Source organism: Betta splendens, chromosome 2 (genome assembly GCF_900634795.4).
Source record: "Betta splendens chromosome 2, fBetSpl5.4, whole genome shotgun sequence".
Taxonomy (NCBI): domain Eukaryota; kingdom Metazoa; phylum Chordata; class Actinopteri; order Anabantiformes; family Osphronemidae; genus Betta; species Betta splendens.
This window is the reverse complement of record NC_040882.2, coordinates 23,778,942-23,794,606: the sequence shown is the minus strand read 5'-3', so window position 1 is coordinate 23,794,606 and position 15,665 is coordinate 23,778,942. Positions and strand designations below refer to the sequence as shown.

At 38.7% G+C, this 15,665-nt stretch overlaps 2 protein-coding genes across 2 annotated transcripts; both read left to right on the top strand.

The window, feature by feature from the left end:
• The first annotated feature begins 1,493 nt into the window (after positions 1-1,493).
• Positions 1,494-4,727, top strand: LOC114851146 (uncharacterized). Its single transcript, XM_029142744.3, has 6 exons — positions 1,494-1,657; positions 2,453-2,503; positions 2,593-3,476; positions 3,857-3,921; positions 4,033-4,175; positions 4,262-4,727. The coding sequence occupies exons 2-6, from the start codon at positions 2,470-2,472 to the stop codon at positions 4,348-4,350; spliced, it is 1,215 nt and encodes a 404-aa protein (XP_028998577.2). The 5' UTR covers positions 1,494-1,657; positions 2,453-2,469; the 3' UTR covers positions 4,351-4,727.
• A 4,109-nt stretch (positions 4,728-8,836) lies between these two features.
• LOC129603777 (mucin-2-like) lies at positions 8,837-14,543 on the top strand. Its single transcript, XM_055506765.1, has 6 exons — positions 8,837-8,996; positions 9,694-9,786; positions 9,961-13,268; positions 13,666-13,730; positions 13,842-13,984; positions 14,071-14,543. The coding sequence occupies exons 2-6, from the start codon at positions 9,753-9,755 to the stop codon at positions 14,157-14,159; spliced, it is 3,639 nt and encodes a 1,212-aa protein (XP_055362740.1). The 5' UTR covers positions 8,837-8,996; positions 9,694-9,752; the 3' UTR covers positions 14,160-14,543.
• Positions 14,544-15,665: the final 1,122 nt, after the last annotated feature.

The window sequence follows — 15,665 nt, the reverse complement described above, 5'->3', positions numbered from 1 at the left end:
CTTATTTATAGTATTAATCACTTATTGTTTACGGTTTTCCTTGATTGCCTTAATGCAGCCATCAAATTCCAATTCAAACTCCACATTTTCCACACAGTTAAAACACAGGCCTAATTGTGTCAAAATGACACAATTTGTTTAAAAAAGGCTTTAACTGATCCAAAATCCAAAATTTGAAATATGCAACAAAGGCTAATTTTGCGTTCAAACAACACAAATATCAAACAATTATATGAGCACTTTTGCTGGACAACAAAATACAAAACATCCAACTGTGTGAATCAATGCATCATTGATTGTCATTGCAGCCTATTGCCACTTGGTGTCTTTCTGTAGAGGCTGTGATGAAATTTCCCTTTGTGCAAAAATTGGATCCAGATGAAGAAATTATTTGCTTCAGTTTTTATTGAATCCTTGACATTAATTTTGCAAATCGCAAACAGAAATATTGTAAATATTACAGAAAATACATGTACCCCAAAGTAAAATCAAATCTATTAGTGAATGAGACACAGCCACTATTGATAGTCAGTCTCTGCTTTAGACCTCCCTCATGCATGCTCCAAAAGACAACACAGACCTGGTACCTTTTCATTAGGCCTAAAGACTGACTGCAAAATGAAGGTTTGTGTGAAGGGGAGTCAAACAGGCGCTTTACTGATTTCCTATTTTTTCCTTTTCTAGCTATAGTTAGGAATAGATGGTTTCTGTTTGGTCACCAAAGCTAAAACAATGGCGTTTGGACTGGTAGAATGACATTCTTAAGAATGTGCGATTTAATGAGAACGGGTCTACACATTAGCAAGACTTTTGCTCTGCTGGAATGGTGATGGTGGGAACCTTTTGTCAAAGTGTTACATTTTGTTGCTTTTAGCTGCTTTAACTTAGTAATTGTTTGTTAATCAAGAGTTTTGAAAAAGGAGTTCAGTAGATGTGACTTCTGTCAAAGCAGGGAATAGTGTTTATAGTAAAAATTGTGTGCTGCTTTGAAAAAGCCTCTAGTGAATCCAAAATCTCAATCGTCAATGTCCTTAGTTTAGCTCGGTCTTCATGCCAAAGCTGTGGTACGCAAGACGGCACAGCTCACATTCACGATCACAGTTCATAGTCATGGCATTGGATGAATTACAGGAAAGACTGGCATTACAGAATCCTCATACCAAGTTTAAGAAGCCAAGACAGGTTTCTAAAATGTCCCTGTACAATAATGCACATATACAGTACTATGTAAGTTGTTAAAAAAAACTTAAAATAAATATAGATAAATATGAAATATTGAGAAACATTGCATTACAATTTACAAATAGGCATTAAGTCATACACAGAATAGAACCTGTTTGATCTTTGACAGGGCTGGCTTAGGTCCATGGCATTAAGAAAGTGTTTGGCAGGCTTCAGGTGACTGTCCATGTGTGGGTTGTGTCACACACAACTGCACTTAGTATTGTCTAATAGGTGAAACATAAAACTGGCAAGAGTGATTTGCTTGGTTTCATTCCTCACCAATTCCCACACTGACATGAGGTCATATGCTTAAACCTAGCAGCAAATATATATAGCACAACAGGCAAGTGGCATCACTCATTTTCTGAGACAAGCACTCTGAAATAATCCAATCTAAAGAATCAACGCTTTACATACTTTACACATTGCTTGGGTAAGTACTTGTTATTGTTAAAGTAATTAGGATTTGAAGCAGTGTTTGGAGTAAGTGCCTTTTGTGTCAGTATTGCAAAATTTAAGCTACTGTATGTTTAACTATACTGTGTTCTTGAATGCCTGTTACAGTATGTATTATTTTAAATGTTGTTGTTCACTTAAATGTTGTTTGTTGCCATTGTTGAATCACATATAAATGATAATAGGTTTTAAAAATATATTTATTAATTTAAATTTCTTATAATTTTTGAAAACACTGAACCAAGAAAGTAATGATTAAGTAACATGTATAAATACAGTCATTTTTCCACTGATTACCTCTTCCTCATTATTTATGTTTTTAGTTTTTTACACAACAAAGCAAAATTCCATCCATCCATCCATTTTCCATACCACTTAATACCATATGCGGGGTCGCGGGGGTGCTGGAGCGTATCCCTGCTGGCTATGGGCGAGAGGCAGGGTACGCCTGGACAGGTCGCCTACCCATTGCAGCAAAGCAAAATTCAAAAATAGAAAATAATGCATTCATGAGCTATCAGTGCAAATCCAGGCACAGATAATACACTGAAGAGAACAATGCTTGTTGTTTTACAATGATGTTGTTTAGACTGTATTTGAAATTGCGAAATGATTCCAAAACAGAGGAGAAGCTGCACATTCAAGAGTGAGAAAAACAGATTTAATAATTATGAAACACAAAATCAAGAGACAAAGTCAACATTAAGTTGATATAGGGTTCTGTTTACATCCTGTGATCCAGAAAAAGTCATTGTACTGTCACAAATTATAGGTTCAAGAAGAGACACAATGGGGTTTACGTCAAAATTACTGATAATTACACGTAAGTATGACATTAATAATATAATCATAAAATATAGAGCTCTTAGATATAGATTTGCATGCAATAATCCTTTTGCTCTTTACAAATAGTGGCCATACTGCTTGTTACTGTACCTGTAACTATAAGTGCTGAGAATACAACATCAACAACAACTGCTGAACCAACAACAACAACTGCGGAATCAACAACAACTACTGGAACCTCAACAACTGCAGCAGTAACTACAACAACTGCAGCAACAACCACGACAACTGCTGAATCAACAACAGCTGCAGCAGTAACTACAACAACTGCAGCAACAACCACAACAACTGCTGCAGGAACCACAACAACCGGTGCGGGAACCACAACAACTGCAGCAGTAACTACAACAACTGCAGCAACAACCACAACAACTGCTGAATCAACAACAGCTGCAGCAGTAACTACAACAACTGCAGCAACAACCACAGCAACTGCTGCAACAACCACAACAACTGCTGCAGGAACCACAACAACCGGTGCAGGAACCACAACAACTGCAGCAGTAACTACAACAACTGCAGCAACAACCACAACAACTGCTGAATCAACAACAGCTGCAGCAGTAACTACAACAACTGCAGCAACAACCACAGCAACTGCTGCAACAACCACAACAACTGCTGCAGGAACCACAACAACCGGTGCAGGAACCACAACAACTGCAGCAGTAACTACAACGACCGGTGCAGGAACCACAACGGCTGTTGCAGGAACCACAACGACTGTTGCAGGAACCACAACGACTGCTGCAGGAAACACAACTACTGCTGCAGGAAACACAACAACTGCAGCAGGAAACACAACAACTGCTCCAGGAACAATAGCTACTACTGCTCAGCCACTCACTTCCAATAAGTTCACTTTTAAAACCGATGAGATTTTTACCTCCGACTTACTGAATTCATCATCTCCAGGATATAAAGCTCGATCCACAAAAGTTAACAACACCGTAAGTACCCAATACAGAGCTTAAAATGGATCCTAAATAGCATATGATAAACAATTTGCATTATATTTTAATTACATAATATTTTGCAAAATACAATGTCTTTTTTTAAATTTTGTTTTATAACAAGCACCATGAATTTCCCACCAGTTCAAATAATAATAATAATAATAATAATAATAATAATAATAATAATAATAATAATAATAATAATAATAATAATAAATCAAATTAAAAAATACCCATATTAATGCAAACATATCTAACTTACTGTTTCAGTGTATGATTTTAACAACCCTAGTGTGTAGTGAAATTAAGTGATTAGAAAGAAGAAATAAGTGAATTGTGTAACCATACTTACACTGTTTTGCATTTTTTTGCAGTTTGACCCTTTCTTCAGAGCGAAATTTCCCCAATCATATCATGGTCTGAATGTGACTGGATACGGGTAATTTTTTGTTGCGATGATGACACAGCATAGCGTAGCATGGTGTAGCATCTTTACAGTATTGGTCAATAATTCCTTGAATAATGCAGGTTTTTGTAAATCTTTCTCCAGAAAAGGATCCATAATCAACAATGTGACGGCGTTTTTCTTGTCTACAACTGCTCCCAGTAATGATCAAATTCAAGCCTTTCTGATTGATATAGCTAAAAACATCACAGACTTTAACATCACTGCAATTTTCTTGGATGTCACCCGTAAGCTATTCTAATACAGCTATATCAAATATTTATATTACTACAAAAGCACCTCTTTAAACACTGCCTATTTTGCTTTGTTACAGAAGCATCAAGTGGAGTAAGCTACCAGACCAGTCTCATCACTGCATCCTTCATGATGCTGCTGTCATGGCTGCTATCAAACCAGCGATAGTGCCAGTGCTACTCTCCATGTGAAATCAAAGAATTACTGGCATCTTCAAATTTGGGATGATGACACACAAAGGTTGAACAGCAACTACACATTTAGCTGACAGATGTTACACAAGTTGTTTGTTTCCCTGTGACGTTCCATGAATCCCATCCACTAAGGAAAACAAATCAAACAACTAAAACAATATTATTTTAAGTAGGTGTAGGTACAAAAGCTGTGTTTCATGATTGTTTTGCATCATGACTTAATAAAAAAATGTAATTATTAGACTCATATGTATGTATTTCAGTTTTTAAATAATTAAAATGGTTGTGTATATCACTGTAAAATGGAAAAACTGTTATTAAAGGCAATGAAGACACACTATGGATATCACAGCACAATCAGTATCTGTCTCATTATTTTACACACAGCCCCGGATCCCCTACAACCCTTTAAAGGAAAACCATGTTTATAATAAACACGTAATGGACAACAGGTAAATATTTATGGATGAATAGAATAATCAGAGTAGTCCAATTAGCATCATGACCTTTAATGTCATCTCTGCACTGTACTTTAACACCACATAGATATAGATTTTGCAAATATGGCAGTTTAGAAACATCCAAGGGAAATTTGTTTCTGACAAAGTGAAATAAATAAATTCAAATAATCATTTATAATAAATATACAGTATTAGGAAAGACATTTGCAGAGGGTCCATGAATGCGTTTGCTGTGAAGCAAAGTCCCTAAAAGTAACCTAATAAAAAACTGAAAATAAAAAATCTACTTAGAAAGTAAACTGTCAGGAAATACTAAGATACATATATTGTGGCTTCTTTTCAAATAAAAGCCAGGAAGAGAAAGTAACAGAAAGTGACATTTATTTCTGAGTAGGACAATGTAGAGCAGAGACGGACAATTACTTTTTTACTATTTTCATGTGGGGACACATGTGAAACAGAAAACATTCTCTCTCTGAGTCAGGCTCAATTCTACATAAGAAAATGCAGTATATTCCATTGTTCCGACAAGCTGGTAAGAGAAGAGATACTCAAATTAATTATTATTTATTCAAAAACAATGGTAAGCAAAATGTAAACATATTTTAAACTGTGACTTGGACAAAAGGCCTCCATAGTAGCCCAGACTGAGCCATCTGTAGCTTTGTTTGTACTCTGTATGTTCAGTCTTGAACCTCCCCACAAGCACAACAAACTGGCTGTGATTCCCATGCCTTGATAAGAGCAAATAAATATACAATATTCAGTTATACAGTAAATTGCACAGGACCTCATGACGACCAATTGTGCTCTATTGCCTAGACAAAATACATAGATCTACTGTATTACTTAGCTCACAATACTAGTCATACAAAAGTATCACAATCCAGAAATTAGAAAAGTTAAGTGATTTGACGTGTCAAAACCTGCCACAACTTCTAAATTAATTCATATCTCACAGAAACCTAGATGTACAGTGTAGCTGCGAAAATGTGTCAGTCTGAATGACTCAGACTTCAAAAGTCATATTTCTAGAAGCACAGGTCTAGGTGGAGGCGTAACAACACTATTCCACTGAGGTTGTTCTAAATCAATTAATGTCAACAGCCTGACGCAGTTACTTACTCACACCCAAACTGGTTCTTTGTGTTAGACTGTCCTCTCAGAGTATGGTGTTCCACAGAGTCCTTTGCTTGGAACAATGCTTGTCACTTTACGTCTCCCAATGGCAAAATTGTTAGGAAATACTATATAAATTCCGTCACAGATAACATCTTTGTATCTATTTGAAACTTCCATCCATCCATCCGTCCCATTTGGGTGCAGGTGGGGGATGGAACCTATCCCAGCTAACTGAGGGTGAGAGGCAGGGTACGCCCTGAATAGGTCCCCAGTCCATTGCCGGTTAAAACTTACACTTACATGTAAATGACAAAAGCCTGGATGTTCTTTTACTTTCTAATACTAACTCTAACACCTGTGTGAGACATACAACCCGAACCAATAGTCATCAGATTTTGTAACATTGGCCTGAAGTAGTACTGTGATGCATTGAGTTATTACTGGCCACAATATTTTTGGCAATAGTCATAAATATGCAGAACTACCTTTATCGCTCAGGGGTATTTTTAAGTGAGTGTGAGTCATTCGTAAGTAAGTGAGATGCATTCATCCCAATAACCTTAACAAAGGCTGCAGTAAATCCAGAATGCTTCAGATAGGGTATGAGAGATCACATTTCCAACAGTATATAAGTTGTGTTTTTTCGCAAGTACTTTATATACGCATAGATGGCAATAAAATATGTCTCTGGATTTAACCCTTTCCCTGAGGGAGCAGTGGGCAATGCCCAGGGAGCTAGTGTGAAGTGTCTCACTCAAGGACGCACCTGGTGAGGTGGGGGATCGAACCGCGGACCTTTTGCTTACCACGCAGTATATTTTACCTACAGTGGTATATTCTAGTATAATTTTAATATATACTGTACAGTAGAATTACAAATGATTGTCAAAAATTTGTAAATTTTAAAATTGCTGAAATAAAAAACATCTCATTTTGAAATTTTCATAGGTTGAAACCGTGCTACTTACAGTATACACATACCCTCTCCAGATAATATGTAATATTATCTATCTAATATGAAATAATATGATCCATTTCATATTAGGTAATTCAATTAAAAAGTGAAATTAGATTCTTACACCCCATAGTCAATTTATTATTGGAGAAAAAGATACGTACAACATACATACCCCAGCAGACATCAACATAAATATGGTTGAAATAATGCCAGTTGTCGATGTGACATCACACTGTGCTTCTTTGTGAGAGAAGTGTGAGAATGAGCACGAGATGTGGAAGCTTCTGGACGGACGTGACACTGATGTAACGTTGAAACAACAATAATGCTAGTGGTTGTAAAGAAGTTAAAAAAAGTTTGTTAAAATGACAGATTTTCTTCAACGTATAATATTATCCAGACTTTCTTTAAATGTAAATAATTATTTGCATTAATATTTTATTTATTGATTTTTTTTAATCATGCATTATATTCTAGCTGTTTTATTTAGTTCTCTTCATAGATTGCATGTGGTTCTCATAATGCAACCACTATCTAGACTATAATCTCAATAACATAATTCAAATGGTGATGGGAAAGTGTATGCTGCAGCAGAGAAGACACCGAGCAACTGTTTTGGAATGAGCACGGCGATGTAGCAGCTATTCTTAAAAGGTAAGTGAAAATTATTTAAACAAATTAGTAGACTGTTAGTCCATGGCTATGTTTAAACTTAAGTGTCCCTAACAGAATTTTCTTACATTGGTTCAAATATGCAGAATTTGTGAAAATTATCTAAATTTGTGTTTTGGTTTTTGTCCTTAGATGCTGTCATCACTCTTATGATACTACTTCATCGAATGAGATGTATGGAAAAAAATTAACACATCATAACAACAACCACCAGAGAGGTTGAAATGTTTCTGTTCCACTTTGTCTTCCAACAGCCAGGTGAATCAACATAAATACAAGGTTGATAAAAAAAACATAAACTAACGTAAACGTGACGTTAATAATTGAGCATAAATCAACATAAACGTAACGTTGATAATTGAGCTATAATTGATCTATTGATCTAACTATAAATCAATGTACACATAACGATGATAAATGACCATGAATTAACATAAACGTAAAATTGATAATTGACCATAAATCAACATAAATGTAAAATTGATGAGTGACCATAAATCAACATAAATGTAACATTGACTATGAACCATAATGCAACATTAAAATAACGTTGCCCCATCATTCACCTTTCAAAATCTAAATATAATCCAATGGTCATTCAACCATAATTGTGACGTTGACTTAATGATGAAATACCTGGTGGGTGTAGTAGAGTAGATGAATCCATCTTTCACAGTGCACTTTTTATTTTTACTGCAGACACTTCTTGACTGTAGGGATGGTTATTATTCAAGTCAGACAATTAAGTTGCATAATCATCATTGTCATTAGTTTATCTGGGTCTTCATCTCCAAAGCTGTGGTATGTAAAATGTCATAGCATGAAGATTATTTGATCACATCTCTTAGTCATGGCACTGGGTGAATGACAGGAAAGACTGGCATTACAGACTCCTAATGCCACGTCTGAGAAGCAAACACAGGTTTCTGACACAATGGACGTTGTTATCCAGGAGCATAACACAGCTGCAGTGTTTAGATATGCCTGTACAACCATGTACATATACTACGTAATTAGTTAAAAAACTGAATAGATAAATCTGAAATATTGAGTGACATTTCACAAATAGACATTAAGTCATTTCTTGTCATGACCATTGAAAAAATAGAAACTGTATGATCTATAGATGACATGGCTGGCTTAGGTCCAGGACACTAAGAAAGTGTTTGGCAGGCTGAAGTGTCCTGAAGGGTTGTGTCAATGAAATTATGAAACTGGCAACAGTGATTTGCTTGGTTTCATTCCTTGCCGATTTCTTCCTTGATGTGAGGTCACATGCTTTAACCTAGCAGCAAATATATATAGCACTACAGGCAAGTGGCATTACTCAGATATTTTTCGAGGCGAGCACTCTGAAATAAGCCAATCTACAGGATCAACATTTTACATACGTTACAAGTTGCTTGGGTAAGTACTTGTTGCTATTGTTACTGTTGTTACTATTGCTATTGTAGTAATTGGGATTTGAAGTAGTGTTTGGACCTTTTGTGTCAGTATTGTAATATTTTAGCTACATTTGCAGTATGTATTATTTTAAATGTTGTTGTTCACTCTTTGTAACATTGTAACTCACCATCAAGACTGACATAGAACAGGCACTAATAACAGATGCCAGAGTTTTGTTGTCATTTAGAGTCATTAATGCTTTAATTTCTGCACCCACAGTTAATTAATGCCTTCACTCCTTTGGATGCTGTACTTCTATAAATAAAATGTCTGGCCAACTCCCATTAAGCCATTTTCAAAACAATAGCTAAATTAAATTAATCCAACAATAAACACAAATTTAAATAAAAGTTTGTATTATTTAAGCTTTGCAGTCGTCGTTTACATTAATGCAAATCTAGGTGTGCATAATAAATTTATATAATAATAATAATAGAAAAATATATTTATGTTGTTTGCACTGAAAACATAACTAGATGAATTATAAAAAGTGCTTTACAAACTATTATATTATGTTATATGCAAACTAAACTAAAAGAAAACTGCCTACAGTACCTTGGAATTGCAAAATGATTCAAAAAAAAGGTGCACATTTAAACATAAAAAGGAAAGAAAGACAACAAGGTTTACATTAAATGAATATAATTTCTGTTTACAGCCTGTATTTCAGAAAAAGTCATTGTACTGTCGAAAACTATAAGTTCAAGAGGAGACACGATGGGGTTTACATCAAATTTGCTGATACTTTCACGTAAGTAAGACATTGATATAATTTTACGGACGCATTGGCCCCAGAGGTGGAGCTGTAAAGGATTGTGGTGGATGCCTGGCTTCCCAGAGTCATGTACCACTAGGTAGAAAAGTGCTTTGCAAGGGTCTCAGGAAAAGAGTTTTGTGCAATAACCCTTATGTTCTTTACAAATAGAGGCCATATTGCTTGTTACTGTACCAGCTACTGGGGAATCGTCTACAGAAACCCCAACTACTGCTGGAACCACAACAACCTCTGAAACAACAACAACTTCTCCTGAAACGACAACAACTACTGCTGGAACAACAACAACTACTGCTGGAACAACAACAACGTCTCCTGGAACAACAACAACGTCTGCTGGAACAACAACAACGTCTCCTGAAACGACAACAACTACCGCTGGAACAACAACAACGTCTGCTGGAACGACAACAACGTCTCCTGAAACAACAACAACTACTGCTGCTGGAACAACAACGACTACTCCTGAAACAACAACAACTTCTCCTGAAACAACAACTACTGCTGTAACAACAACAACTTCTCCTGAAACGACAACAACTACTGCTGGAACGACAACAACGTCTGCTGGAACAACAACAACGTCTCCTGGAACAACAACAACGTCTCCTGAAACAACAACAGCGTCTGCTGGAACAACAACAACTACTGCTGGAACAACAACAACTTCTCCTGAAACAACAACAACTACTCCTGAAACAACAACAACTACTGCTGTAACAACAACAACTTCTCCTCAAACAACAACAACTTCTCCTGAAACAACAACAACTACTGCTGGAATGACAACAACATCTGCTGTAACAACAACAACGTCTCCTGGAACAACAACAACGTCTCCTGAAACAACAACAACTACTGCTGTAACAACAACAACTTCTCCTGAAACGACAACAGCGTCTGCTGGAACAACAACAACTACTGCTGGAACAACAACAAGTACTCCTGAAACAACAACAACTACTGCTGCTGGAACAACAACGACTACTCCTGAAACAACAACAACTTCTCCTGAAACAACAACAACAACTACTGCTGTAACAACAACAACTTCTCCTGAAACAACAACAACTTCTCCTGAAACAACAACAACTACTGCTGGAATGACAACAACATCTGCTGGAACAACAACAACGTCTCCTGGAACAACAACAACGTCTCCTGAAACAACAACAACGTCTCCTGAAACAACAACAACGTCTCCTGAAACGACAACAACTACCGCTGGAACAACAACAACGTCTGCTGGAACGACAACAACGTCTCCTGAAACAACAACAACTACTGCTGCTGGAACAACAACGACTACTCCTGAAACAACAACAACTTCTCCTGAAACAACAACTACTGCTGTAACAACAACAACTTCTCCTGAAACGACAACAACTACTGCTGGAACGACAACAACGTCTGCTGTAACAACAACAACGTCTCCTGGAACAACAACAACGTCTCCTGAAACAACAACAGCGTCTGCTGGAACAACAACAACTACTGCTGGAACAACAACAACTTCTCCTGAAACAACAACAACTACTCCTGAAACAACAACAACTACTGCTGTAACAACAACAACTTCTCCTCAAACAACAACAACTTCTCCTGAAACAACAACAACTACTGCTGGAATGACAACAACATCTGCTGGAACAACAACAACGTCTCCTGGAACAACAACAACGTCTCCTGAAACAACAACAACTACTGCTGTAACAACAACAACTTCTCCTGAAACGACAACAGCGTCTGCTGGAACAACAACAACTACTGCTGGAACAACAACAAGTACTCCTGAAACAACAACAACTACTGCTGCTGGAACAACAACGACTACTCCTGAAACAACAACAACTTCTCCTGAAACAACAACAACAACTACTGCTGTAACAACAACAACTTCTCCTGAAACAACAACAACTTCTCCTGAAACAACAACAACTACTGCTGGAATGACAACAACATCTGCTGGAACAACAACAACGTCTCCTGGAACAACAACAACGTCTCCTGAAACAACAACAACGTCTCCTGAAACAACAACAACGTCTGCTGGAACAACAACGACAACTGCTGGAACAACAACAACTTCACCTGAAACAACAACAACAACTACAACCGCAGGGACCACAACAACTACAACGGCAGGAACCACAACAACCGGTGCAGGAACTACAACAACTGCAACAGGAACCACAACAACCAATGCAGGAACCACAACAACTGCTGCAGGAACTACAACAACTGCTGCAGGAACTACAACAACTGCGGCAGGAACAACAACAACTGCAGCAGGAACAACAACAACTACAACGGCAGTAACCACAACAACCGGTGCAGGAACCACAGCAACTGCAGCAGGAACCACAACAACCGGTGCAGGGACCACAACAACTTCTGCAGGAACTACAACAACTGCAGCAGGAACCACAACAACCGGTGCAGGAACCACAACAACTGCTGCAGGAACCAAAACAACTGCTGCAGGAACCACAACAACCGGTGCAGAAACCACAACAACTGCTGCAGGAACCACAACAACTGCTGCAGGAACCACAACAACTGCTGCAGGAACCACAACAACTGCTGCAGGAACCACAACAACTGCTGCAGGTACCACAACAACTGCAGTAGGAACCACAACAACCGGTGCAGGAACCACAACAACTGCTGCAGGAACCACAACAACTGCAGAAGGAACTACAACAACTGGTGCAGAAACCACAACAACTGGGGCAGTAACCACACCAACTGGGGCAGTAACCACACCAACTGGTGCAGAAACCACAACAACTGCGGCAGGAACCACAACAACTGCAGCAGGAACCACAACAACTGCAGCAGGAACCACAACAACTGCTGCAGGAACCACACCAACCGGTGCAGAAACCACAACAACTGCGGCAGGAACCACAACAACTGGGGCAGGAACCACAGCAACTGGGGCAGGAACCACAACAACTGGTTCAGAAACCACAACAACTGCGGCAGGAACCACAACAACCGGTGCAGGAACCACAGCAACTGGGGCAGGAACCACAACAACTGGGGCAGGAACCACAACAACCGGTGCAGGAACCACAACAACTGCTGCAGGAACCACAACAACTGCAGCAGGAACCACAACAACTGCAGCAGGAACCACAACAACTGCAGCAGGAACCACAACAACTGCAGCAGGAACCACAGCAACTGGTGCAGGAACCACAACAACCGGTGCAGGAACCACAGCAACCGGTTCAGGAACCACAACAACCGGTGCAGGAACCACAACAACCGGTGCAGGAACCACAACAACTGCAGCAGGAACCACAACAACTGCTCCAGGAACAATAGCTACTACTGCTCAGCCACTCACTTCCAATAATTTCACTTTTAAAACCGATGAGATTTTTACCTCCGACTTACTGAATTCATCATCTCCAGGATATAAAGCTCGATCCAAAAAAGTGAACAACACTGTAAGTACCCAATACAGAGCTTGAAATGAATCCTAAATAGCATAATGATAAACAATTTGAATTATATTTTAATTACATAATAGAGAGAAAGACACTACAATGTATTTAATGATTAAATTAAAAAATACCCATATTAACGCAAACATATCTAACTCACTGTTTCAGTGTATGATTTTAACAACCCTAGTGTGTAATGAAATTACGTAACAAAATTTATGAAAATAATAAATTAAAACAATGTTAAACACATTACACAAAAAAATTAAACAGAATCAAAATAAAAGTAGAAAACAGTATCACTGAAAAGTGCAAATTACAAACTCTTATTACAACATAATACACAAGAAATAAGTGAATTGTGTAACCATACTTACACTGTTTTGCATTTTTTTTGCAGTTTGACCCTTTCTTCAGAGCGAAATTTCCCCAATCATATCATGGTCTGAATGTGACTGGATACGGGTAATTTTCTGTTGCAATGATGATACAGCATAGAGTAGCATGGTGTAGTATCTTTACAGTATCGGTTAAAAATTCCTTGAATAATGCAGGTTTTTGTAAATCTTTCTCCAGAAAAGGATCCATAATCAACAATGTGACGGCGTTTTTCTTGTCTACAAATGCTCCCAGTGATGATCAAATTCAAACCTTTCTGATTGATATAGCTAAAAACATCACAGACTTTAACATCACTGCAATTTTCTTCAATGGCACCCGTAAGCTATTTTAATACAGCTATATGAAACATTTACATTACTACAAAAGCGCCTCTTTAAACACTGCCTATTTTGCTTTGTTACAGAAGTATCAAGTGGAGTAAGCTACCAGACCAGTCTCGTCACTGCATCCTTCATGATGCTGCTGTCATGGTTGCTATCAAACCAGCAATAGTGCCAGTGCTACTCTCCATGTGAAATCAAAGAATTACTGGCATCTTCAAATTTGGGATGATGACACACAAAGGTTGAACAGCAACTACACATTTAGCTGACAGATGTTACACAAGTTGTCTGTTTCCCTATGACGTTCCATGAATCCCAACCACTAAGGAAAACAAAGATAATCACAAATCAAACAACCAAAACAATATTATTTTAAGTAGGTGTTGGTACAAAAGCTGTGTTTCGTGATTGTTTTGCATCATGACTTAATTATTAGTCTCACATGTATGTATTTCAGTTTTTAAATTATTAAAATGGTTGTGTATATCACTGTAAAATGGAAATATTGTTATTAAAGGCAATGAGGACTCAACAGATAGATATCACAGCGTAATCAGTATCTGTCTCATTATTTTAAACACAGCCCCAGACAATCCCCTACAACCCATTTCTTTAATAAACATGTAATGGAGAACAGGTAAATATTTATGAAGTGTCATGTCCCAGCCTTTTGATCACCACTGTTTTCATTGTCTGTTTGCTGTTTCCAGTTTTATTTTGTCATGTTTCCTGGTTTTGTTCTGTCAGTTTAGTTTCCGCTTTACGTTTCGAGTCACAGGCCCTCTCAGCTGTTTCTGTTCAGTAATCAACTTTGTGTATTTAGTCACCAGCTCGTACCTCAGTTCTCCGCCAGATCGTAGTGTTCCAGACCGTACAAGAACCTTTTCCGTTGTCGTGTTTACCTGTCTTTGCCTGTTCCCTGTTGGTACCGTTGCCTGTATTTTGGATCTTCCGTTGTTGGCCATTGCCTGTCTGACTCTGAGTTTTTACTTGCTGTTTTGTGGATTCCTACCATTAAATGGATATTCACGTCAGTCCTGTCTCTGGCTGTGCATGTGGGTCCTACACCGTGCTCGCTTCCTGGCCATACAACCTGGCTAAACTTGGACCCACCCAGCTCCCAGTCGACCTCCACTCCCGCTACTCGGAGATCGCGAGAAATTACCCTGAGCCTTCTGACCCAGAAGTGCAGTTGCGGGTGGTGGAGGAAGCGATCGGCATTCTGGAGGGAGAATACTGGTGGTTAGACTACCCCGGTGTGAGGGACTTTTATGATTGGATGTGCGCAAAGTGTGAGGAGTTGGAAGATGCGCCTCGCAACTTGGGCTCACGCCCTAGCCGCGCGTCTGACTCCAGCACTCGTCTCGTCGACGTCACAAGTGACCCCGGTCCCTGTTGTAGCCCCACCAGTCCAGGTTTCAGCGCCAGCTCCATGTCTAGCTCCTGTTCATGTTTCTGTCCGGACACCTCAGCTGTCTCATGTTCACGCTGGCCTTCCCCTTCCTAACCCACCTCTGCAGTATTGACTCTGCGCTGCAGAGTGGTTATGTTGACTACAGGCCCCGGTGTTTCCCAGCTTCCCCCCCTCGCCACTTCCATGCCTTTGTCTTTTTCAGCCCCTCTCTCATTACCAAGCCTGAACCCTGCACCTGTCGCCCTGCAAGCTTCAGTGCAT